At 36.1% G+C, this 25,772-nt stretch overlaps 1 protein-coding gene across 3 annotated transcripts in view; it reads right to left on the bottom strand.

Annotated features, from left to right (window-relative positions):
• PIK3C3 (phosphatidylinositol 3-kinase catalytic subunit type 3) overlaps window positions 1-25,772 on the bottom strand; it is an 81,616-nt gene that overhangs the window by 11,782 nt on the left and 44,062 nt on the right. For all 3 annotated transcript variants that reach the window (XM_049795168.1, XM_049795169.1, XM_049795170.1), the window contains 2 exons: window positions 17,816-17,984; window positions 12,139-12,229 (listed from right to left, as the gene is read on the bottom strand). In XM_049795168.1, the coding sequence (XP_049651125.1) occupies window positions 12,139-12,229; window positions 17,816-17,984 (260 nt within the window). The remainder of the gene's footprint in view (window positions 1-12,138; window positions 12,230-17,815; window positions 17,985-25,772) is intronic.

Genomic DNA, 25,772 nt, shown 5'->3' with positions numbered 1-25,772 from the left:
GTAGGAAAATATCAAATTATTTAAGTTGCTTCTTAACCTTCTCCTGGATATGACTAAGGAGACTGACTATAAGACAGAATCAAGTCTTTCCCGAACATTTTCCATGCATTCACTTTTTTTAAGCACTGACAAAAATGCAAGCCAAATTATTTCAACACCGTTCTTAATAAGGTCACATTTGTGAGATGACACTACCTTCTCTTCCCACTCTGTATTCTTTCTATGCATCAAGGATACTGCATATACAACCACCCTCTTTATGATAGCAAAATACTCTGAGATTTCAGTTTAGTATTACTCTGCATTCTTTTCAAAAGCAACATATTCCAGAACAGCACCCTTCCAGCGCTACAATAAAAAGCATGTTAGCCTGCCAACTATGGAAAGATAACACTGCTTTACTCAAAATACTGTTATAACTCTGTTGCTGATAAGTTTGAAGTAATCATAAATAGACTTTTTCCTCAACTTCCCCTCAAATAGAAGATTGATCAATATGAAAGAATACATTAAGCCAAAAAAGTCCAAACTCTCAAGGAAGCAAGTACCAAGGAGAGATTTAGAAGATATTTCAGGCTAGTATTTTATAACTTTTATCTTCATAACAAACATGATGAGAAGGAAGTTAATTATCTCCCACAGACTTATTAGAAGTTTGACAGCCAGCGAAGCACACAGTAGAATCCAACCGAATTTAATGGACTATTCACATGCTTGCAATTACACACAAGCTTAAATACTTGCCCAAATTAGAGCACAGACTTCTATCAGATCTATTTTCACACTCACAGAAAAGGCAATGTAATGAGAATTCAGCAAAATTGCTAACTGCAGTTTCAAAAAAAAAAAAAAAAAAAAATCACTGTAACATGCTTTTATACAACTCTAGTAACCAAGCACTTCAGTGATCTTCTGCTTTGTTCATAGAAGTACTTCTCAGAAAGTCTTGCAGGTAGCAATATTAAGATGCAGCCTCATTCTATGAATTAATGACTATTTAAACCTGCTTCCCACCTTCCCCAGGAACAGACTGGCACACTGATACGTGTGGCTTTCCACGGTTTACCCACAGCTAGATCTTAAAAGCAGTTTGCAGTTAACAGCAGGATCAAATGCTGCCGAGTACTAGATCTTTGCATGAAAGTTTTTCAGTACTGCAATTAAAACTGACTGCAGCCTGAGAAGAAACACAGCAAGATGACAAATTACCTCTTGAGCTGCAACAGCAGCAACAAGATTAATATACATTGACTTATAGTTCTTACAACAAAACCAGTAGTAATTCTTATTTGAAACCTGTGAGTTCCAAAGTAAACCATGTACTCTAAAAGCCAACAATTTCTCACAGAGGAGGTGCAACTAGGCAGAGATTTTTGCATGGTATCAAAAAAAAAAAAAAAAACAAAAAAAGAAAAAGTGAATTGGCAGGTCAAATTCTGATGAGTTATACCATTGTCTCATTCTACACAATTAAGAATGGCCACTGTGAAGGCATCAAAAACATCTCACCTGAATTATTCAGAGTTCTGACTTTGGCATTTAAATTAAGTGAATTATTTTAGTTTAGTCATTAGTATTTGTCAAAGAGAAAACAAACATACTTGCTGAATCTGGCTAAACTTTTGCTTTGTTTCCAGAGAGGAAAGTTTTAAGCCCCACACTATATACACATATTGATTTTAAACATCAGATCTCAACAGCAGGATTTCAGTGTTTAAGGATAAAAACACGGGATAAAGAACTAGAGAGTCCATGAAGATACTGACATCAACTTGAAGGTTTCACGTTGTCCATTTCCTATCCCCCTGCACAGTGGATGGTTTAGTGTTAAAGCGTAAAAGAACAGGATCGCACAGTTGTATAAATCTGTCTGACTAGAAATTTTATTATACTTCAGTTAAAATTGAAGCAACCTGTAAGAAAGCTACTGTTAGTTATTGTGATAGAGCTTTTCTTTTTCAAAAGACAAAGAAAATAAAAATTAAAAGCAGAAGAGGCCATAAATCATGAGGGACAGTTCAGAAGAAAATATGGGGAGGTGGGGATGAGGGGAGAAGCATTTAAGTTTAAATTACTTGGAACTGAACTGATGATGAGAATGGAAAAAAAGCTGATCATCGCTTGCTGCAGAATCACACGGAGGATGGAATCTTAGCAAGGTAAAAAGGCAAAAAAGTAAAAGAATATATTTTACAGTAAAACCACCAAGAAATTCTACTTTGCACCGTGCTTATTCCATCCAAAATTACAGGTTTATCAACCACAGTTGAAACAAACCCAAGAAAAAAAGCACAAGAGGAACTGGATAGTTAGCAGCTTCCCTCACCTTCCAGCACAGTGTGCAAAACCAACAGAATAAGATGTAGTGTTTTGTTTATGGAGTTTTTGTTTTGTTTTCTGTAACTGATAGGTATCAAAGGTCTTCACACATTCCATTACTGCTGCCCCATGCAATGAACTTCTCAGTATCTGGAGACGTTTCAGATTAAACTGTTAAATAAAAAGATCCTCCTTTTTTAATGCAAAGATGAACTTATGCAGAACTTATTTTTAATATGGTCTAAAGTTGCATTTACATATTTTATTTATAACCAGATCACAGTTTGCAGATACATTATGACGCTTTCTAGAATAGTTTAAACATAAGGATTAAGGTACTAAAATATGGGAGGGAGGGTATGAAATAACAAAAACGGACATCAGTTTTGACTATACTTTTGCTAAAACAAACAAAACCACCAAAACCCCAAAACACAATCACCCTGTGAGATCCCAGTCAAAATTAGAATTAACTTCCTCTTTTCCTCTACCTGCCAAAACCAAACAAAACACCTCAACCCAAAATCAAGTGGTCACTTCATCCATCTACTGCAAAAAACCCCAAACCCAGGATCCTATGATGACACAGCCTGATCAGAGCAAATACTAACTAGAATCCCACATCTTAAATTCTGGGGTAAGAAAAGTAACTCCTATACCACAAGTGTTAATATGGGAAAGTAGAACATCATGAGAGATAAGACTGAAGTTGAAATTAAACTATTTCATGGTAAACACTGCTATTTCACACACTCACAAAAAAACCAAACAAATCCAAACCAAAAACCAAACCACCCCCCACCCCCACCCCCCTCCAAAAACCCCCAACCCCCAAAACCTGTTTTAAAGACATGAAATTTCAAAATATGTAAGCCTTATGTATTGTTATATTTGATAGGACATCTCACTAGAAAAAGGAAAGTTGTAAAGTTAACTGAGAGGGAAAGAGCATAACATCTACCAGAATAATGGACAGTGCTAACTGCTGGTAAACTTGCACTTTATTTTTGCTTGAAGTGTCTTCAAGGAGAACTAAAAAGACTATCATTTTGAAAATGACATCAAACATGCTGTATGAATCTGATTTCACAGAAAACTCCCAGTCAGGCTCACAGAGCTGTGTACTGTATAAAATCAGGATGGCAATAAAGAGGAGATGAAATACTCAAGAAAGCCCTAATCATCATATTAAAAATTGCAGTTAAAGGTCTGAGATAATAGCAGGCCTATGTCTTCATTCACTTGAATGAATCTCCAAGTTTACCCTTCTCTCTTTTGGTATTTTGTATTGTCAGCCTTAGGATTGAGAGATCGTACACAAATCCAGGTGGGAATAGTGCTAGTTCAGGTAAGCGCACTTCATTGCAAAGTTCCAAGATCTTCACTTACACTTTTTGCTCCTTAACTGCATTGTATTAAAGTCAGGATTTTTTCTTTTTTACTAAAAAAACATCTCACTGCTAAAACATTACCTGAAATGGATTAGGTACTTAAGGCTTAAGGTTAAGACAAGCTTTTTAGAAACTGTTAGGAAGTTTTATAAACTTCGGGGCAGTATCCAAATCCATGCTTCACGAACATTTGTAGCTATGTTTTTTGTGATTACTGAAGAAGGGAGTAATACATTTTGAGGTAACATATCACAAGTACATATGAGAACCCTTTCTCAATGCTGTTCAGTTTTCAGACAAATTGCAAGTCAGCCATTCTGAAGACTGGTGGCTGCTCTACTATTTATTTTTCCAGCAACATTAAGCAGCACTGCTTGTGTTTTCTGTCACTACTAGGTACATAATTTTATCACTCCATAATTTTATCACTCCAATATGGTATTGCTCATTGCAAAGTCAGCTGCTTAAATTTAAGAGAAACTTCAGTGTCCTTTTTTGTTGGGTCACGATATGCATTGTATCTAAGCACCCTGACTACTACCAAAACATCAGATAAAAATCAACTGATAGCCAAAAAAGAAAAAAAACAAAATTTAGTGGGGTTTTCATGATTATTTTTACTGTTTTGCCTTATAATTGTCACCAACAGTCAGCATCCAACATTCATGTAGCAGAACTTGGCTGCAAAATGGTTGGCTTAACCCTTACTATGTTTCATATTTTTCAGCAAAAGACTTTCTTGCTTTCCCTATTGCTTGCAGTCCAAACAACTCACAGTACAAACTCCTAAGATGCTCTATTTGCATGAACAATTTCATTTGAAAGACTATCCCAACAAAAGCTTTTGTCTTCAAGGCTTTGATTTGAACAAACTGCAGTTTCTAAACAAGCCTGTGTAGGTTTCTCTATTTTTTTTTTTTATTATTTTTTTTTTTTAAATAGAAGCAGTAAAGATGTTAGTGAACATCTCTAAATGGAACGTCCATGAAAATCAGGGTTTCAGCTACTGCAAAATGCAAAGATGATACTGTTCCAGCTCAGAATTTCAACATATTGGTCAAAAACTTATAATCGAATAGACAGCGTGATATAAAGCAACAGGAGTGTTCTCACACTTGGTTCATGTTGTGATGTTTATTCCATTTTTTAAAAAATTTTGAAATGAATTAATATTCATGCAAAATTAACAGCTTCGAAACAGAAAAGCTGGGTGTGCAGCTGCAGCATCATTACCCAAATGGACAGAAAGATGAACGTCTGCCTAGGCAAAATAAGCACCATGTCAATGTGACACTTTTACAAATAAAAAAACCTCCCCAGAGCAGCAAGCAAATACTGAAACAAACAGACTGTAACTAGCAAAACTAAGCTTAATTCTCCAGTAAAAGTAAACTTTCTCTTGACATTACTAAATCTCAGAAATCTTTCCTAGCTCCACCTTTTAACAAATACTTGTACAGTCAGGTGAAAAGACACAGATATCCACTGCCTAAAAAGGCATGTCAAGCACCAAATTAGAAGTCCTTTCCATTTCACTAATTTGTAAGCTCAACCCTCAATTATCCATTGAGTGACTCCTGGGGAGGACAGAAGAGAAGGAAAGAGCACAGGGAGTTTTACTACAACCCAGCTGAAGAAACTGGCAAAATTAGCTCAGGTTTATAAACAAGCTAGCTCTGAAATTCTTTTTTTACCTCAAGTCACATCATATCTCTGCTTCAGCTTTTATGGCTGTAGAACAAAACTCATTTTACCTTGGTATGATTAATGCAAAAGGAACAAAACATGCCTGCTCTCTGTTCTTGCTAGTTCCAAACAATTACAGTACTCATATTCTTATTAAGGAGGATGAGACCTAGTCAATTTTTGCATATATTTGGGAGACACAGAGGGTGTCTCAGTGTAACAACCCATAGAAAGAAAATTCTCCACTCTCCTGAATGGTTTGATTTTAGCCTTTTCTGTGTATATCCAAAGGTGCTATCAAAACTGAATGGGGGCTCCTTTCACCAACATCAGTTGCCTACTGCTTGCTGGACGCCAGGTATTTGCTGGTTTGCTATGTTCACAATAACCTCGCCTGTAAATAAAACAGTTGCAGCATCTTTGCAGCACCTTCTTTAATCAATGGGCATCTGAAACACAGCTCAGTCAATTAGGACACTGTCCTTTAATGCCTGCTGGGTTCTTTGTGAGCCAATGAATCACTGGTCCCTGATGTTTTCTAATTTAAAGGTCAAATTTGCTATGAAGGACAGATAGAAACCATCTGGCTTTCCTGTAGGAAAATCAAAAGCTTTTTTTGTTAGGAGGTGACAATGCTGAATACATTAGCTATATCTGAAGAGTGATGGTCTACCTCTTCCTTATGCAAAACTGGTTATATAATTGGCTCCAGATTTTAGTCATTACTACTTAAATTTATAGCACTGGCTAATTTAAAAAAGCCCAACAGTTAGCAATTAGTGTTGCAGCTGTACTGGAAATGAAAAAGCAAGTAGCACTGGCAGAAAAAAGGTGTGCATAGGGAAATCTTCATTGTATCATCAGTTATGCACTGACAAATCAACGTAAAGAAGTTTCAGCCCAGCCTTTTTCCTGAAAACTGAGAAGTGGAAAAGCATAAGCAAAGAGTAGAAAGTTTAAAGGCAATTACCTCAGAGGCCACAGAAAGGGAGAGGCAAACTGGGGAGACTCTTCCCCTACTTTTCAATTTAATTTCATTTTGTGACATTTTTGAGCCAAAGCAGGTTTTCAGAGCAGCCTAAATCAGAGGGTGGCAGTAAGAGATAGTGTCATGAACCATGAAGTGAAGCACCCTAGACTGACAGTTTTCTTTACAAATAGTATGGAGAGGACAAAAGGAGATGAAAGGACCAAAAAACCAAATAATTTTAAACTCTGCAGCTATTTTTTCTTGGTCAAAAATTGTCAAATGTTTTACTATTAAACAAAACACCAAGAACGTGAATAGGGTTCCTATGGTTTTGAGGACGGGGACAATTTTGCGTAGTTGGTAATCGCTGTTTTCTGGGTTTTTCTATGGGGAAAATTAGTGATCAAAACTGGAGTGAGGGAAGTGAGTCACTAAAACAAGCTTTTCTTACAATTGAAAGGTACTAGCCAATTTATCCAGTGATATTGGGTACACGCCCTGAAAGTAGATAGTTGGTTGAAAAACAAATATTTTTCCATACACTCTCAAAGAATAGTTGTGAAACTTCAAACAGAGCTTTTTTTTGTTTTCAGGCCAATGCTGACTTACTCATTTTCAGTCCAATTTTAGGTGTAAGAATGCATCATTAAGGTCAGCACTGATTTAATTTCTGAAAACAAATGTTACGGAAAGCAAGTAAGAAGTTATTGTCAAATTTTGGTATGCTCTAAATCCACACCTCTAGTTGAAGTCAATGGAAGCTTCTGGTTCTTTTCACACTAACAGGGAGAACATATCCAAAATTGTTGTCATTCTCTGGTAAGAAAAATCAGTTTGTGTAAAGCTTACTTTCTTTTGAACAAGAAGAATGTGAAAGTACCTTTACAGATGACAGGAACAGAGTGCCCAGCTCTACTTATACCATCCTGTGCCATAAACCACGTAAAACAGGTTTAATCTGTACTTATTTTACAGAAAGTTGTACATGACAAGCTGCTGTTCCAATTTTGCCTTCCCTTGATACATATTTCTCCCAAGACGTTTCACAACTATTGGACAGAAATGACACCTGGACAATGTGCTTTCAGTCAGATTTTAAGCTTGATTATACAATTACATTCTGCCAGTTAGCACCTTGGGATGTCAGGTTGTTACTGGAAGGTAGATGGTATTTTGTCAAAAACAGGCGCCAACTATAAGGATCCTGCCTTCTCTTTCGTTCTTCAAGTTAGTAATAATATTCCTTAAGAGTGCTTTGTACACTCAGATTTTTCTAAAAGGTGTCATTTAGCATACCAGTCTGAAATTCTTAAAAAAACACACAAAAAAATAACAATTCAAATCATCCAATGCCTCACTGAAGACGACACCCCACATTATAGTTTCTTTCGTGATCTTACTTTGTTTCCTTATTTGTCGGATTGGTGACTTCCAACCATCTTTCCTAACTAGTGAGCATCCTGTTACAATAAACATATATGTCACAGGAAGTGACAAAAGACAGCACAAGAAATCAAGCCATACAAAATGACAGTAGTATTCTTTATTTTATTGTAGCTGTCATTATCATATCGTATATGCAAGTTTTATTTTTATTTAGAATATGTGTATGATTACAAAAATTAAACCTTCATTCTGGCTATAAAAACTCAGTAGATTACTTTCTCTGAAAGTTTAGAAAAGGGGAACACCAAAAATATTTCCAAAGGCAGCTTTACTTGCAAGCATGTCTTCACATCTTACTGTGTTTTTCACCAGTGGGCAGGTATGTTCTGCAACATAAATCACCTCCCTGCCTATCAGAAGCGAGGATGATGCATTATTTCACTTTGTGAAGCTAAAGATTAGACTGGAACTTAGGCTACCATCTAACATCACAATGCTTTCACTTTGAGGAATCAAAACTGTGACCATTAAAGAAAAATCTTCCTTTAGAAATAATCTTTAGAGTAATTCATGCCTACTTGGTAACAGCAGTATAGCTGCACCTACTGAAAAATTCCAATATCAAAGAGCTCTATACCAAACAAATTGTTCTCTAAACTAATTGAAATATAATACTCCCTTCAGTAAATATTCCTTTGTTTAAAAACCAAGAACTCTTTTTTTCCCCTACTATATAATTTTCTATGTAGTTTATTCATAAACTAGTTTTCTGATTTATCATTGAATTTAGAAAAAGGTAACCTCTCTAGTTACCTCAGTGACTTGACTCCAGCTGCCTATGAGACCAGAGCCTCACCGGCTCACCAGCTCCCTAAAGCAAAACTGCAGGCTCTATAAAACAGAGAATGAGTATTACTACAGCACCAATAACGGAAATGCTGGCTATGAACTTCCAGCTACGCTGTTAAGCAGGATACCTTCTTAGATATGGAAACATTTGTAAATCTCCACCTTCGTCTTCCATGAAAGTGGTATCATGGTTGAAACGGCTATTGACTTGATTCACACAAAGGTAATTTAATTTTGCAGTTCAGTCCAAAATGGATCTTTAGCTAATTTGAGTCTGTTGAAATATATATGGATTTTTTGCTTAAAGCTTTAAGAAAAAAAATAAAAATCAATTGAGATGCTGAAAGCATTTATTCAATTTTCCTACAACAAGGTACAGTATTATCTTGTTAAATGACTGAACAGACTTGCCACTCAGCCCAAGAGATGCAAGACACCTTGTTGTTGTTTTTTTTAATTAGTACTAACAAAGCTCATAACTGATTTGAGACAGGCTAATGGGTATTTAATATCCAAAACAAGTTTTCTAACACATTATTTAAAAAAACCAATGACCTATTCACCATTCTATAATGGGTTAAGATGATTCTGATCCTAGCCCATTTACAGCTGATTTGCTAACTGTTTTTTTTAAAGCAAAAAAGTAAAACCAAAATTAAGAACTAAAGAAAACTACTGTCATAGGGAGCTTTGAACATAGTTGTATGCATTCAGTAGATCATAACGTCAACAGCAGCTTTATGGAAGGGTCCTCTGTTCACCTACTCTTTAGGGAGCCCATTATGATGTATTATTTTTGCACAAATTCCAGGAGTATATTCAAAGGATAATTTTTGAACTAAAAGGACCAAACCTGAACAGTTAATAGCAGTTAAAAACAGCTGAGCTATCAGAAGAAAAAAAAAAGAGTTTATATAAAATAACAACACTTGTGGGAGGGCTGAAAAGTCTATGAATTACAAATAAAACATTTATGAACAAGCTAAACAATCTGCTTATCTTTCTGATAATATCTTACTGTGTGGGTTTTATTTTGTTTTTTAAAGGAAGAAGCACACTTTTAAGTAAATGAACTTAAAGAACTTGGGAAAGTGAAACCTTTTCCTCTCAAAACATTTGAAAATGTGAAAGTGATTTGCTTTCTCTACCAGTAATACTTGTCTTACTGGTTCAGTTCTAGCTCTTTTCACATTTTAAAGCCTCTGTGAATAGACTTGAACCTACCGTGAGGGTAAAAGTCACAGTTCACCAAGCTGCAGCATTGTCAGAGTCAGTATCCCAATAACTAATTGTGGCTTTTGACCTAATAGTGGTCTGTCATATAACAACTAAGCTTATGTTCTTTTCATGCAAAGAATGCGCTATTATTTATACTTTGTAAGGGAATTTAGAAGTAACCACATTGATCTAATTCATAGCTCTTAGAACTTCCTTTTAGATTTTGCTTCCTTCATGATCTCCAATCAGATACAATACAATCATACTTTACATAATCTTGATTTTTAACTACTGTACATCAGTTAACTATAACATACTTAGCAGCTGTAGAAAAGACTTGTTGGCTTTCAATTCTGTATCTCAATTTGTTACTTAAAGAAAATTATATAGCAAATTTATATAGACTAAGAGTTTTAGAAGTGTCTGAAATACTCAAATGTTGCTACATTAAAACAATCCTTTACAAATATTTTACAGAATCTGAAATCCTATTAACTATAGAAAGCAATATACCCTCGGACAGCACTTCTACAGGGTTTACCAACATAAAATACAGTGCCAAGATACTAATAAGAAACAATAAATCTTGCATGTGAATTGGCAGTGAACACCGGGAGACTCTGATTAATAAATGTCAGAGCTCACGAAAGAGCATCCAAGGCAAGAACGAACATAATTATGTCAAGTGACAGTGAACTCTGGACAGAGGTGAGTAAGATTAAAATACGCAGCAAGTCTCAAACTTACTGCTGCAAACGTGAAAGAACCAGCACTTCTGGAATTCAATGAAACCATCAGTTTGACCTTTTGATGACTACTGCAGTCAATGACAAACTTTCCAAAATTAGCCCCTGCACTACCTGTAGATGCATACTTTTAACTTCTCCCAGGATTTATTGTGCATCTATTCATAGACTTTGCAATCTAGAAGGGTTTCCCTTCCTTACTGTATCATGGAAATAAAAAAAAAAGTATTTCTCCCCATTTTTCCAACACGTAGCCTGAAACAAACATGTCTTCTTTATAAAGATGAAATTCATAGGCATGCATTGCAAGTACACTGTTAGGAAGGTCTCTTCTTTCAAAAGAAGGTCTCTCCAGGAAAATGTAGTTACTCCCAGAACTTGGTAGGTATTGAACCATTTCGGTTTTCTACTTGAAGCCTCTATATCCCATGTTCCATGTGAGTAACTTACTCAATCTTTGCAGGGCATTTATGGACAGAGGTGATGTTCAAATATTGATATGGAAAAAGAATTAGCTGTGAGTTTCTCAGAAAAAGTATCAAGTGGAGGGAGGGCTGTCATCTTTACCACAAAATACAGCACTTCTGGCTAGCTCAGTCTTCCTGGAAATGAAACTGAATAGCTACATGAACTCTTTGTATTAATTTGAAACCAAGAAACTCTGAACAGAAATGCTCAAATTCTTGCAGGCAAAAGGAAAAATTTGGTTGGAATAACAATTTAGTTTTCTTTAAGGGAACTGTATTAGAACATGAAATATTAATTTAAAGATTCTGAATCTTTGCTTTCATAGCTTATTGAAAACACTGAAGAACAGCATATTTTAGAGGAAATCCACTGCTTGAATAAAAATTACACTGAACCGATTTCCATTGGATACACAGGCTCCACAAAGTCTTTCGTGGAATTAAAACAGATGGCCTTTCACTATAAATCAGGTTATAAAACCCCCAACATTTGCCTAAAATATAAGTGTAATGAAATCAAGATGAACATTTATCCAGTATTTTTTAATGTCAACTGTTGTTGAAACATCAAATGGAGAAGAGTGATTCAGGTTGGTGCAAAGTGACAGAATTAGAATTATGGGACACAGGTTTGTTTTCACAACAAACAAAATTCTTGGTGATGAAGACATACTAGTCTACTGGTTTTAAATCTTCAGCAGACTGGTTTTATAAAACCATGACTTACAGGATTCTAGACTAGATGGAACAATCTTTCATGATATAGTCAGTGTTGATTGCTTCACTTATCAAAAGTTTCATAAGGTAGGATCACTGTTCTTAGCAGAATGCTAAAATACCACTTGGAACAGAGTGCTGAAGCAGACTTTGCACTACCGCATGGATGATAAAGAGCAATTCTGTATTTATGGGCACATGTGCTAAGTGATCTCAAAAGTATATTCTCCTATCTTTAACTTCAATTATTCTAGAAATTGCTCAAAACTTATAAAACAGGATCAAGTATTTTCAGGTCAGTTACAAATAAGTCACCACAAGCAACTTGAAAATTTCATGACATGATCATGACTTGGGTCACTGTAAGACAAGGAAAGCTTTCCAGTTACCTTTTTTACAGTCTTATCAGGTTCAAGAGCAATATCTGGAATGTTGGCATCCACCATGAGGGAAAATAAGTTCAAGATCAAGTTGGAATACCTAAGCAGAAGAGCAAATTAGGTAAAACACTTTGTAAACTGTACAAAAGACATTTTGCAAACAACTTCATTTAAGAACACATCATCATCTTAATGAGAATTGGTAATGCTTCAGAGGAGGTGCATTCATAACACTTTAGTTGAACATATTTATGTTAAAAACATAAGGTACCTGATATTAGCAGTGAAAGTTTAACCCTCAAACCATCTCAAACTGCCAAAACTGAACAGACTGCTCTGGTTTTCTTATATTTTTCTAAAAAATGTCAGAACATTTATTCAGAAACACATCAAATATAAACTGTGATTTCACATATTGAAAGATTTAATGCCATTTTCTACCTCTAGTAGGACAAACATATGCTAGTATATTGATTCAAAGGTTATTTTTTATTAAAAAGGATATCAGTGATACAGCAGTATCATATAAATTAGCATTCAAACAGCTGAAGTCTTCACAATTACAAGAAATGATTTTTCAAGTTGCTTCAAGGGCTTTTGCCATAACAAGTTGAATATAAGTGATTTTACCAGATCCAAGTCTGCAGTTGCTCAGTTAAGCTGCAATAACGTTGGTAGGCATGCTACACTTACGAAGTACAAATGTAATTTATAACCATTAAAAAAGACAAGACAGAGTATAGTTTTCAGTCTTAACGTGATATCGGAAGTACTCGCGAATCTTTTAGAGAACATCATTTTGCCCTTGCAGGAAATTAGCTGTAAGTTGCTTTTTGAAAGGATAATTTTCAAGCTGTTCAACATAAACTGAAACTTCCCTTCCTCTGTGAAGAGATCTAATCCCCTTTCAGAGACAAAGTAGGTAACTGACTTCAAAATCTGAAATATTGCTTTGCTAAGAACACTAGGAGCTTCACAGACAATAGAAAATGAATTCTTAGCCGCAAAACTTGTTTATTAGCAAGCTGCTGAATAAGCTGACAATTGCAAAGAGCACAAAGTATTTTAACTACACAAAAGGACTGCTTCATAGCTGTATTTTACAAAGTAAATACTGCTCGACAACAACAAAATCTCTCTAGAAAGCATAATTCCATCAAAAACTCTTGACACTTCATTATTATCTGGGACTAGCACTACCTAACACATTCCAATATAAGTTTTAACTCTTTATAAACACAAACATTTAATATAAACTGTTTTTAATAATCTTCAGTGTCTTATTTGTTTCAGCTGTTCTGCTTCACTTTCCCAGGGGCAAGGGACTGGAATCAGGAAAATTGTTTTTATCACAGATTAAAAGAAAGGTTAGACTACCATTTTGTTTCAGATCTGGTTAAGAAATCTGGCAGTCAAGTTGCTTCGGTGCCAGGAACAGACACCATGGGTTGCAATGAAATTTTTTTCTACTTGCCTGAAACAAGCAAATCTCACTTTGAACATGCATAAATCTTACAGCTATGTTCTCTCAAGTCTCTTCCTAGATCATTGGTAGTTCTCCCTTTGAACTGACCCAGGAGTCCAGAGTCTGAGTCCCTTTTGCTCTTGAACCACGCAGAGAATAACAATTTATGAACAGCACAGGTTACCAGGGTTATTTAAGAGATGGATGTTTGTAAAAGAGATTTCAAAGGTGTAGGCTTCATTGCTGGAGGCCAGTTAAAAGCTGGTTCTGTTCCACACAATGAAGTCTTTTGGTTCTTGGTGCTTAGAGTAAAAGCACTGGAAGCATAAGATTAACTGAAGAACCTCATTAAAAAAAAAAAAAAAATTCAAGAGACGGTAAATTTGGGGGCAGTATGGAGTCGGAAGAGACAAAAATTAGGAAACAGCTGCTCACTATGCTATCTGCAGGTCTCTCCTCTGACCCTCACCCCAACATTTCTTTAACTCAGTAATCAACTAGATGGTGGTCTAAGGGTGAAAAAGATCTTAAGTGAGTTTGTTAGCTGCCTCTAGGATCCCTGTCATGTTTCACAGATTTTTAGAAAATTTATTAGAAAACTGGGACTTGACAAGACAGTTAAGAGCTTCCTACTTTAGACAGCTGGCTGTCATCCCTCCCATAGGCAACATCCTTGGCAAATATGCCAAGACGATCACAACTGGTCAACTGACAGCCCAAATTCATCCTAAGACTAGACATCTTGCTGAAACACCCAAGTTAAGAATCTGACCTGTAAAAACCAAACACCTTTGTCAGGCAAATCGTATCACTCATCTTTGACATCTACATTACAGGCCTCTGGAGCGGCTGACCTCCATCCAGTCAGAATGAGCTAGGAGCTCAGCTTCAATTAAGTACCTAAACCTGACCTTAAATCCCTCTCATGTCAATGCATTCTTTGTTTTCCTCAAAGCTCAGTACAAATCAATTTGCAAAAGAAATGAGCACTTTGCTACACCGGAGGTTGATTAAGCTTACAGTTTGAACATAAAGTGCTAAAAGAAGGTGGTTCTGTAAAAATTTAAGAAATCAAACAAAATAACTCCTACATAGGAGAGGCCTCATATATACCAAAAAACCCACATCACAAGTTAAAATTCTCACAGCCATCTTTTCTGAGAACAGCAGCTTTTGGTTTTAAGTGCTTAATATCTCATCAAATACATGCTTGATCCTAAGCACTCCTTTATGCATTTTTTCAACATTTAAGGGAACCTTTGCATATAGATGTCTTAAACCAACCAAATACTTAGACTGTTGACATTGCAGTAGTCTATCAAATTCAAAGCCACTAACTTCTACTACAAAGACAGGACGGGAAAGTATACAGTTATCTGCAGTCCCAAACTAAAGCCCTGTTTACCTGGTCTAACTCAAAAATTCCGAAGTTTAAAATGCAGTCGCCTTTTCTGCAGTGTAACTTGGGACCCCCTAGGACTCATTTTTTACTCTTCACCAGGCTATGTGTACTCCCCAACCACTATCATGTCCCAGTCAGCTATTATAAACTATGGCATTTATTCTTCCAAAAGTATTTCCTCACCATCCAGACTCAAACAAAACTGACCTGATCCCATCCAGTTTCACCTTTGCTCTTCCCTCTTCACCATCTACCCCCAGCTTTTAGAAGACTATCTAGACCCTGCAGTGCCTAGCTACAACCTTTCCAAAGAATCAGCACTTCCCAAGGGCCATCACAGCTATTCACTTGTTGCCTATATTGTTTTCACTGAGATCTATACAGCCTCCTCTGTCCCCTATACCACTGAGACCAGACTGGGGAAAAACACTCTGGTCCACCCAGCTGGATTCCCCATCCATACAGAGCAAATCTCAGCCCAAACTACAGCTTCTGTCCCTAGTTACCTCCCAATCCTTTGTCCTTACCTATGCCCAAGCACTTAAACAGAGCACCAATCTTCTCACATGACTAACACAGGGGGAAACCCTTATTTGGGAAGGAACAACACAATCTAGAACGTCCCTCTGGAAAAAGCTGTCAAACGTTGCAGCTGGCTTCTTCTCTGCTGGATCCTGCTGAGGATGCATAAACTGGGAATTCTCAGAGGAAGGAAATGCTGACACATAACAGGACTCGAACATCTTAAATAGGCTCAACGTGTATAATGAAAAAGGCTGCTACAGCCCAAGTAAGGATGCAAGTTCTGCTGCCAGCCACAATTTGCCCTGCAACACATTCAGAACACGGAGGCTGCTCTTTCATTACAGCACTGCTGACAAACACACACGACTGATTTCTGTTGTTAAAAAATGGAAACATCTCCCTCACCCCCCGACCCACCCCCACCCCAAAACCAACAAAAAAATGCACACTACTGATCATATGCCAAACTATTTCCAACCTAAAACAATGAACAACACTCTCTTTCCCACTTATAAGTTTTAAATTGTTTTTATTTGTTTTCACTCTGCAACACCAATAGAACCAGGAATCCTGAAACATTGAGATGTAGCACTTTAAAGATGTAGAGAACTGTCTATACCCCAGGGAAATAAAGAAGAAAGAATAAAACACAAATTGACAGAGATGACAAGCAGAGTTTGCATTTTGTCTTAGCAATCAGAGGTTATGATTTCCCGCTACTTAGCCAGAAGTATCTGTGAACGGGTTTGTGTCAACATGCAGAATTGTTAGAATGAAGCCATTCCACCTCTAATTATTCTTTTTTCAATAAGCAAGTAATCTTAATAGTTTTTAGTTCTAGCTGCTTAAAGTAATAGTTATAGTAATACTAATATTATCCTATGCTATCTATCTTTGTTGAAAGCCTTAAAGATATTTATCCAGAACAATTTAAAAATACTTTCCAATTAAACTGAACAAATATTGGAGAGGCTATAATTACAACTACAATCCCAGACATTAAAAATGAAACCATCTTGATTTACAGTTTAGTTTTATACCCAAATTACTGCTATACTCCACACTTAATGATGATCTTTGTAGCAAATCATTACATAAATTAATGCAATGGATAATCCTTCACTGACACAACAAACCTTTCCATTGAAACAGCTAGGTTTAAACAATAAAAACAACTCAAGTATTTCACAAATAAGAAATACAGTATTATGAAACAGTTTTAAACAAAATTTAGAACATGGAATATACATTAGCCTTTCAGAGTGTTCTCTGAAGTCAGAATATCATTTGCTAATAACATGCCACTGTTTTTTTCATGCAGCTGAATTGCTTGTAACCTATTAATAACGTCAGTTCATAAACCAACTCCTTACTCTTTCTCCTTTTAGGAATTGGAAAACTACATGCTACATTTGTTTCGTATCACTGACTGCCTACTCATCATACTATATGTACTTTTCACATAGGCTTTTCATATTAGTAATTTTTTTCCACATATTTGGAGGTTTACATTATGTGATCTTGATATTAAAGTGAAATAATTTCGTCTCCACTGAAGATGTACTAAATGAAATCACTGGACAGACCAAGAGTGCTTACCTGTGTTCTGTTCAAACAGAACAAAGCTGAGCTACCTGGTTCAGAAAGTTGATGGTAAGTAATCCAGTTGCTGCAAAAGAATGAAGCTGATTCCAAGTTTAAAGGAGAGATCTGTTGGTCCATAAATAAATACAGTCTAAAGAGGTTTTAGCCGTCACAGTTCTGGGTATCTACAGAAACTGCTTACATACTCGACTGTCACTACAAGTAGCTAATTTTTGTCCTGCAGGACCCAAAGCCAACTAAGGTTATTTATGTGCCATCTTCAAGCCAAAGAATTTGATCACCACTAATCTAAACCGGAGGAGGAGAACAGCAAATGAGCAATGACTCAGAGTTAAAAGGACAATTACTTGATCATCAATAATCAGAGAGAAAGTTGCTTAAGGACAAAAACATATCCAAAAAGCAAGATATAATTTAATACCTCACAGGAGTTATGGAAAAAAGCTATTTAGGTTATTAAACAAGCAAAATTGGAGGTCTTAACTTGAAGGACAATTACATTCAAGCTCCACATTACACCAATGCTGTGATGTTTTCATTCCTTTGTTTTGTAAAAATTCTTGTGTCTGCATTCAGACTTCAAAGTTTTGAATTTTCAATGTAAATATTTTCTCTGATTCATTTACTCCTCTTGTCTCCCGCTTTACAGTGGCTCTAATAAATTTTCAGCATTAAAATAGTATTGTTACCTGCGGAGATGGAGAAAGGCTGTGTAGCACTGCTTACGGAACTCCTGGTACTGTTCGCTCTGTGTGCCTCCCATACCTTCCACCATCTCCTTATTCAGCTTCATTGGGGGAGGTAGAGGCTTAGGGTCCCGACCCAAAATATAACCAAAGTCAATGTGAAATAGTTTACCTGTAGAAGCAGGAAAGGCAAACACTTCACATGGTATCAAATATTGATGCAAAACTTGGGAAAAAAATAAATCTTTAAGTGCAATCTCTAGTAGATGCTAAGCAGCTCTCAACAAATACAGTTCACTGTTTTCTATAAAACTTATAACTGTATATTTTATATCTTCAGCTGCCAATTTGAAATTATGGGTTTAAAAAAAGTAAAGCTGATTTCAAATTCATTAAGAGTACTAACTAACAAGATAAGTTTTTCTGCCTTTTTTTTTTTTTAAACACATGGAGTATATTCACAAAGACTGAATCAGTGTTGAAACTGGTCAGTAGATATTTAATGCACAGTTATATAATAGATACCATAATTCTTTGTGCCTTCTTTAGAATGTTAACAAATTAAAATATTAATACACCCATCGCACTGCTTTTAGTATCTCATTTGGTTGCTGTGGCATGAAACACATTATTTTATTGTATGTTAAATTTACCAAGGGGAAAGTTAAGACTCATGATCCTAAGAACGACCTTCTGAAGCCACCAAATACCAAAGATTTCAAAGCTGTTTCAAAACTCTTTTAGTTCTTTGAGTAAGGTTAAAATTTATCAACCATTTTCAAAGACATTGAAGAAACATCACTACAATTCCAAATCTGAAACTGTATTTCAAATGTGCCTAAGCCTGTCTTACACTTTTTCAGTACTAAAATACAAGTTACATCACTTGATCACTACCTTTCCCTTGTCAGATCAACTGACTACATTTAAAATGTTTCTGCAGCATTAACTTCACAAAAACTTATATACATCTCTTGTTTTAAATGCATAAGGCAACTTCCCTTCCCATCAAGACCTTGCGTGCAGCCACGATGTTTACAATATTGCTCAGACTTTTGTTAGGGAATATTCACTGTATTCTCTTTCAATAGTACTGAACCATACACGAGATGCAATAGGTGGCAAAATGAACAACTGCAACACCAGCATCTTCAAAAAACCTACCAAAACATTTAGATAATCTGAAGATTAAATATTATATAAATACACAAAACAAAACTGTTGTCAACAGAAATCAAAATCGTACAATCCATAATTCTTCAGAAGCCACTTTCTAGGAACATTCTTGACTCACTTAAGTGGAAAACATTGACCATATAAAGCAAAAAAGAAGAAATATTTTTAAAGTATTCTTAAAATAAATTTTCAGTTTAAAATATATATATTTTAAATAATGACTTGGGCCAAAACAGAGCTGTGTTACAAAAAGATGGTAAGAATGCAGTTATGACAAGAAACATTTATATAAAAAATTTAAAAGAAAAAACATAAGTGAAATCTGTTAAGTTATTTCCTTAGGACAGACAGAAACCATCTTCTTGAACTCTGCAGTAATAAGTAATCAGGAAATAAATTACGAAGTACAAAAAGGTGATGGGTGTTTGAGTCATTCGGTAAATTAAGTTCTGCGTTCAAAGCAAAGCTACTCAGTGACATTAATAAATTTAAGTCTTATTTGACTAATTTATAGAAGAGAATGAAATGCAGATACAAGATGGAAGATCTTTTAAACAAGAAGGTAAAAAGTTATTAGTATGATTATCACCTAGACAGTCACAGATAGGACAGAACATACAGAGTCTTGCTTCAGAATTATAGAACTGAACAGCATTATGGACAGAGATCTCTTTGCTAAGGGCTATTTTAATCTGCAGCATCCATATTCACCTTAATATTTGCATAAGCTTAGGTGGTCAGCACTCTTGAAAAAAATGGAACAGTCAGTAGTTTTCAATTAGTCACCCCTCTTTGGCCATTTCATTGAATAATAATGTTTTATCATCAGAAAATGCTGCTTGAGATCTGTCATAAGCACTCTTCTTCTGCCCAAGAAACAAATTCCATCACAGTCAGTCAATTTTCTAAGGGAGATCACAAAGAAGCTTAATAAGCAGGCAAAGTATTTGCTAGTTGATAAATGCCACAACCATTACATTTTGCATACCTAATTGTGCTACAAAAACCCTCCCTTCCTTCAATAGTTTTTTTCAAGCTGCTACAAGACTTACTTTTAGAGCTCATTTTTGTACACTAACTTTTTGAAGTAAGCATTTTGATATATACACCCCCTTCCACCATTAAGTTACAAAACATGTTTAATTAAAAAGTTGGGGGGGGAGGGGGGTCTGTGTTCTGTTCACTTATTCAAACCTGTCACCTTCAAGAGTCAAGAGACAACATTTTGAATAAAACAGTAACTCTTGTGGCAGTAATTAAATCTTTTTTTTAGTTCGCTCTGGAGATAGGGAATAAGAGGCAACAATTATTAATTTAAATTGGTAACAAAGATGCATCTAAAGCATTCAAAACCATTTTAATAGCTGACTGATATATGTTCATATAAATTAATTAGATAGCAAGTACTTATGCACTTTCAGGAATGAAATATCAAAAAATATAAGATGAGGCCATCCTGCATTAACATTCTAGCTTCCCTAGCTGTACTTCAAAATCCAGCAGATTTTTAGGCCGACTTAAAGTATGTCAAAAGCTTTCATTTAAATACATTAAATATATTTACTATTTTTCAAATCCATGTACTAAACACAGACTTAACTAATTTTCATTTGTGCAGTTCCTCCAAAATCCAAGAACCAGCATACCATAATACAGAATACAGACAGTAGGCTCCCCTTGGTGCTTGCCTGAAGCCGCTACCAGTGAAGACTGACCAGCCAGCTCGAGGGAGGCTCTGCGGTTTTAGAGCCTTCTACAAAGAAGCCTGACTTATGTTCTCCCCAAGGACTTAACTACAACTATAACATGCAAAGAACAAGCCTGCTTTAAACAAATTAAATTGGTTGTATATTTAATACTGAAAATTATACATGTTAATAAATAATAAATTTATCAAGTTTAACAACAGATGATATGAAACCTTTTAATACTAAGATAAAATGTTCCAAGTATCTCAAGTGATCATCCCAAGTAAAAGTCAGGTTATAGCACTGAAGATCCCACTTTCAGACATTAATGAATGTGATGATTAGACTACCACTCAGTATAAGCTCTGTTACAAGAACAAGACTGGAGAAAGTTTCTAGTACCTATTTGACAAGGCGTAGTGCCAGAAAATACTAAAAAGTACCAGAGAGAGCAGGATAAAAATAGGAACCTAACACTCCAGCTCTATATAAAGCAACTGTTGTAGAGTATATGAACTTCAAACAAAAAAATATCACTTTGTTCTGGAAATCACTGTACTGAAGATGTAATTTTAAGAGGACAGAAAATATATTTAGTAAGAATTTTTATTCTGTAGGAATTGACTTTCACTGCGAGTAGCATATTGTCTCCTAACATAGCCATCACTCCTGATACACACCTGTAAGGATGGAGGCGAAAAATGCCAGTACCAGCTCATAATTTTTTTTTGTCAGCTTAAATGCATTTTCTTCTTCAAGAGCACAGCTCCTCAAAACACTACTCATTGGAAATTTGCCAGCCTCAGGTATGACAATAATTAAAAAAATAACCTTGTCTAGTAATCACAGCTGAAAAACAGTCAACAGGAGAATCAACATCTTATTTGGGCAGGTGTTGAATGACTTTTTTAGTTCTGGAGTATCACACAATTTGTGCAGTTTGTATTTGAAAGTTCCTGAAAGTTATGTAATTTGGTTGGTAACTTATCTTCTCAACCAAATTTAGAAGATGACTCTTTTAAACCTTTATTTCACAGAATCACAGAAAGGCTGAGGTTGGAAGGGACCTCTGGAAGACATCTGGTCCAAGCCCCTGGTCGAGTAGGGCCACCTAGAGCCAGCTGCCTTGCCTACGACCATGTCCAGACAGTTTATGAGTATCTCCAAGCATGGAGACTGCATGATTTCTCTGGGTAACCTGTGCCCGTGCTCCATCACCCTCACTACGAGTTAAAATTCATACCCATAGCATGGTACTTATATACAGTTATCATCTATCCTCCCAATAAATTAGACTGCTTGTGAACTTCGTGTAACACTACTTTTTCTAAAGGCTTTGAACTTCCGTGTTTTATAAAACAATTACGTTTCCTTCCTTCAATATACAGTGTCAGTGCCATAACATATACACTTTGATGTCTTAAACCATCATGTTTTTACCTCAGCTTCTAATCCATCTTCTTCAGATTTATTAGATCTTAATTTAAAGGGCTCTAATTTATAAGCATGTCTAATAATTAAAAGACAAACCTGGACTTCTAGTTTTGGTTTATTACTGTTCCTGAATAACTGCTAAATCATATGGGTGAGGTTTTTCTTGAGTCATGTTTTATACTAAAAGAAAAGTTACTTAAGACAATAGGTGAAACACCTTTAATCCTCTGAGCCTCTTACATTATTGTAGGGCTAGACATAAAGGCCTTGGTTTTCTAATATTTAGACACTGAAACCTTTGGACATCTATCTAGAAATCTGAGTTCCTTATAAAAATAGTGGATTTTAGGTATCTGAGAAAACAAAACATAACAATTCAGGAAACACCTCAAGACCACAGACAAGTATGTATGAATCTTCTACTCTGTTTTGAGGCTAGGAGCAGGACTATATGTAGGCTCCTACGTATAGTTCAAGATACACAGCTTTGGACAAACATTTCTGATGTTGAAAGTGGCTCACTCCTCAAAGTCTAAAAGATGGTATTAGCATTCTTTCAGGAAGCAAGAAAAATCCCTGCTGGAAAGACTTTGAATAGCGCTTCTCACCTTAAAAAACAGTGCCCTAATAATCACTCTCCACTGCCCATTTAAGCTATTTTACTATAGAAAGAGCAAGACATAAGGCATTTACTGACTGTGGCAGTGTGCTCCCCATGCCCCCTACCCCTGCAACCTGACCTGTGTTTCCAGTAACCCTGCTCAAGTAATAACCACCAGTGGCAGCTGTAATGGATGCGTCTGGTCGTGATTGCTGCATCCAGGTCAAAGTTTGGGGGAGACGGGTAACAACATGATAGCCAAGGGCTAATTTGAACAGTGTGCCCACCTAACCACAGTGTTGGTCAATGTCCAAATCAAGCCAAATTTGGGAAAAGCTAACATCTGTAGTCGGTATACAAATATGGCTATGAGTCAATTAACTTACTCCATAAATAAAGGACAGCCCAGGGCCCGTTGAGCTCTCCTGCATGGCAGCGGGCTGCACACCAGGATCTCCCACTGAGTACAGATGCCTCTCAAGGTTACTCCTCGAGGTTGAGAGATTCCTTGCTGCAACAGATTCTCAGCAAGTGATTCATAGCATGCTGATCTTTGAAATCTCAGCTAAGTGATATAAAGGATTGATTGCACATATATGTTCCTTCAGACATAAACTGCTGACCAAGTCTGGGACTAGGATTGGATCCAGCTGCCCCTAGACTCCTCTCTGAGAAGGACTTTAGAACACGAGGGGATCCATTCTGAACCTTGTGACTCAACAAAAGGGTCTCCCTCACAGTTGTGTCTGACCCTGTCCTCTATACAGTAAACACTCAAGTGTACCTTGCCATCAAATCTTATTAAACCACTGTCACCTTTACTATCAAGCTTTGTTAAATTGCTGGTTTGTATCAACAAACATCTTGCTTCTCTCTTACGACTGAAGTGCGTCACTCCATCTGCGACACTGGAAGAGAATGAGATGTTTCCAAGAATAGGCAATAATGCAGCATAAACACACAAAATTATTTACTCCAAAACCTAAAAGCTGATACTGTTGTCTGCTTTTAAGCTTTTTTTTTTTTTTTTTTTTTTTTCCATTTTATGAGGTTGACTACATTTTCCTACTGAATACCTGTTTTTCTAAACATATGGAATAAAGAGGACAGGCCCTTGGAGAATTCAAGGAAATGCCATCAAACGTGGAAAGTTTCCCTGACTAGCAGGCAGGACATGAGGGATTTGAAAGACCACCTAAGTTCCTTTCAGCCTTAAGAGTGAAGTGATCTTTGATTAAGTGAAACATGGGCTTGTGGAGACTAAAAATTGGTATCTTATGCTTGCAATAGCCAATAACATCTGACTGCAGCCAGAGAGACTGATTTGTCCACCACTTTTACTGTTAATGCCTAGATTTTAGTACAGGAGAAAGTTCCCATATAGCAGCAAAGAAACTGTTTTATTTCACCAGAGGACTGTTAGGAAAGACTACTGAAAACCTGCACAGAACTCTGAAATCCTTAAAATGCAGATGGCAAAGCAAATTGGATGCAATTACTAAAATAAAGGAAGTCTGGTGGCAATTGTCTTTAACAGGTAAGAAAGCCTTACAAATTATTTTGAACTTACCTGTTCCCACTTTTGAGAAGGGGGGGGGAGACAAACAAGCTCTGAATTTCAATGTATTTTCTGTAAACTGCAACTTCCACTATTATTTTAACCTGACTCATATAGAAAAAGTACAATTTAGTGACTATTTTAACTGAATTCCTATTTTAAATTTGAAGCAATAGGATAAAAATTCCTATGATGAAAATGAGTGGATGGAAGGAGTGGTTTCCTGGCTTTCCCAGCAAATTCTGATGTTACCATCAAAATTTCTCCTTTACCAACAGAGCACTGTGTCTAATTTATTGCCAAAATTTTCATCAGCTACATGTTATAACTTTTCTAAGACTGAACCAAAAATGGAAGAAAGTAGCATGAGTTGTTAAGGACTTGCTCAGAATACAGTTTTTAAACTCAGTATGCAGCAACAGCTGGAGGCAAAGTTCATCATCACCATCCATAGAATGGATAAGGGCCCAGCTTGTGCTAAGGATTGTAATTTTTCCCCTTCACACATCAAGCTGTCCATTCTCAAAATACACTCCATGCAGGCATATTGTAAGGAAAAAAAAAAGATGTCAGATATGAATTATTAAATGAGAAGTACTTTTCAAGATACCTACAAGAAATTTTTTTAGCAGATCAATAGCTAGAAGTTTATATTCTTTTTGGTAGGCATCACAAACAGGAGTTGCAGAGAGAAATCTAAAGGATTACAGTATGTGTTAGTTTTGTCTTTTTTTTTTTTTTTAATAACAAAAAGCATGTTCCTCTATCAATACCAGTAACATTAAAAACATATTTAAAAATTCCACTGTATTTCACATACTGTAGTAGTTTGCAACATTAATGAATGTATTTATTAATGTACTTATCTAAGACTGATATAGAAGGAAGGTGTGAATCCTATAGTTTTTCCATTTTTGTCATCTTCAAACCTACTTTGGGATAGATGGTTTTAACTGAAAAGCACTAGAAGCACAAACACATGGTGTCACCTCACATATGGAACTGTTCAGATCTTTGCCATCTTACCTGGCAACCCTTTCTAACTGAGACTGAAGAATAAATCAGATGTCAGTTGGTGCACTTCACACAGAAGAGAGACCACAGCTCTACCTCTAAGCATTAAATGAGAAGACAGTCCTGTTCTTTCACCTATCTACACATGATGCTAAAAGCAAACGTGGTTTTCAAGTTATGAGCCCTCAGACTTTGACATGCCCTCAGATATTAATAACCTAATTTTATCCATGTAGCAACATGCTCTACTGCTACAGAGCAATTTCTGCCATAGAGTTCAGATCAAAGCACCTATATTTAGGGAACCTATAATGGGAACTTGAATTTACATGTAGGTCCCTAAAGGTTATTGAAAGATTAAGCTGACCAGTCACTAGGATGAGAGTTAGTTGGTCAGACACACACATGCAGTGCTACTCAAGAATGCCACTTAAATGTCTCAGGATATCCTAAAACATCTACACATAGCCTACAAATATGACAGGACCT

The sequence above is a fragment of the Accipiter gentilis genome, chromosome Z, assembly GCF_929443795.1.
Source record: "Accipiter gentilis chromosome Z, bAccGen1.1, whole genome shotgun sequence".
Classification (NCBI taxonomy): Eukaryota; Metazoa; Chordata; class Aves; order Accipitriformes; family Accipitridae; genus Astur; species Astur gentilis.
Note: the sequence above shows the minus strand (reverse complement) of the source record. Positions and strands in the feature narration are given on the sequence as shown.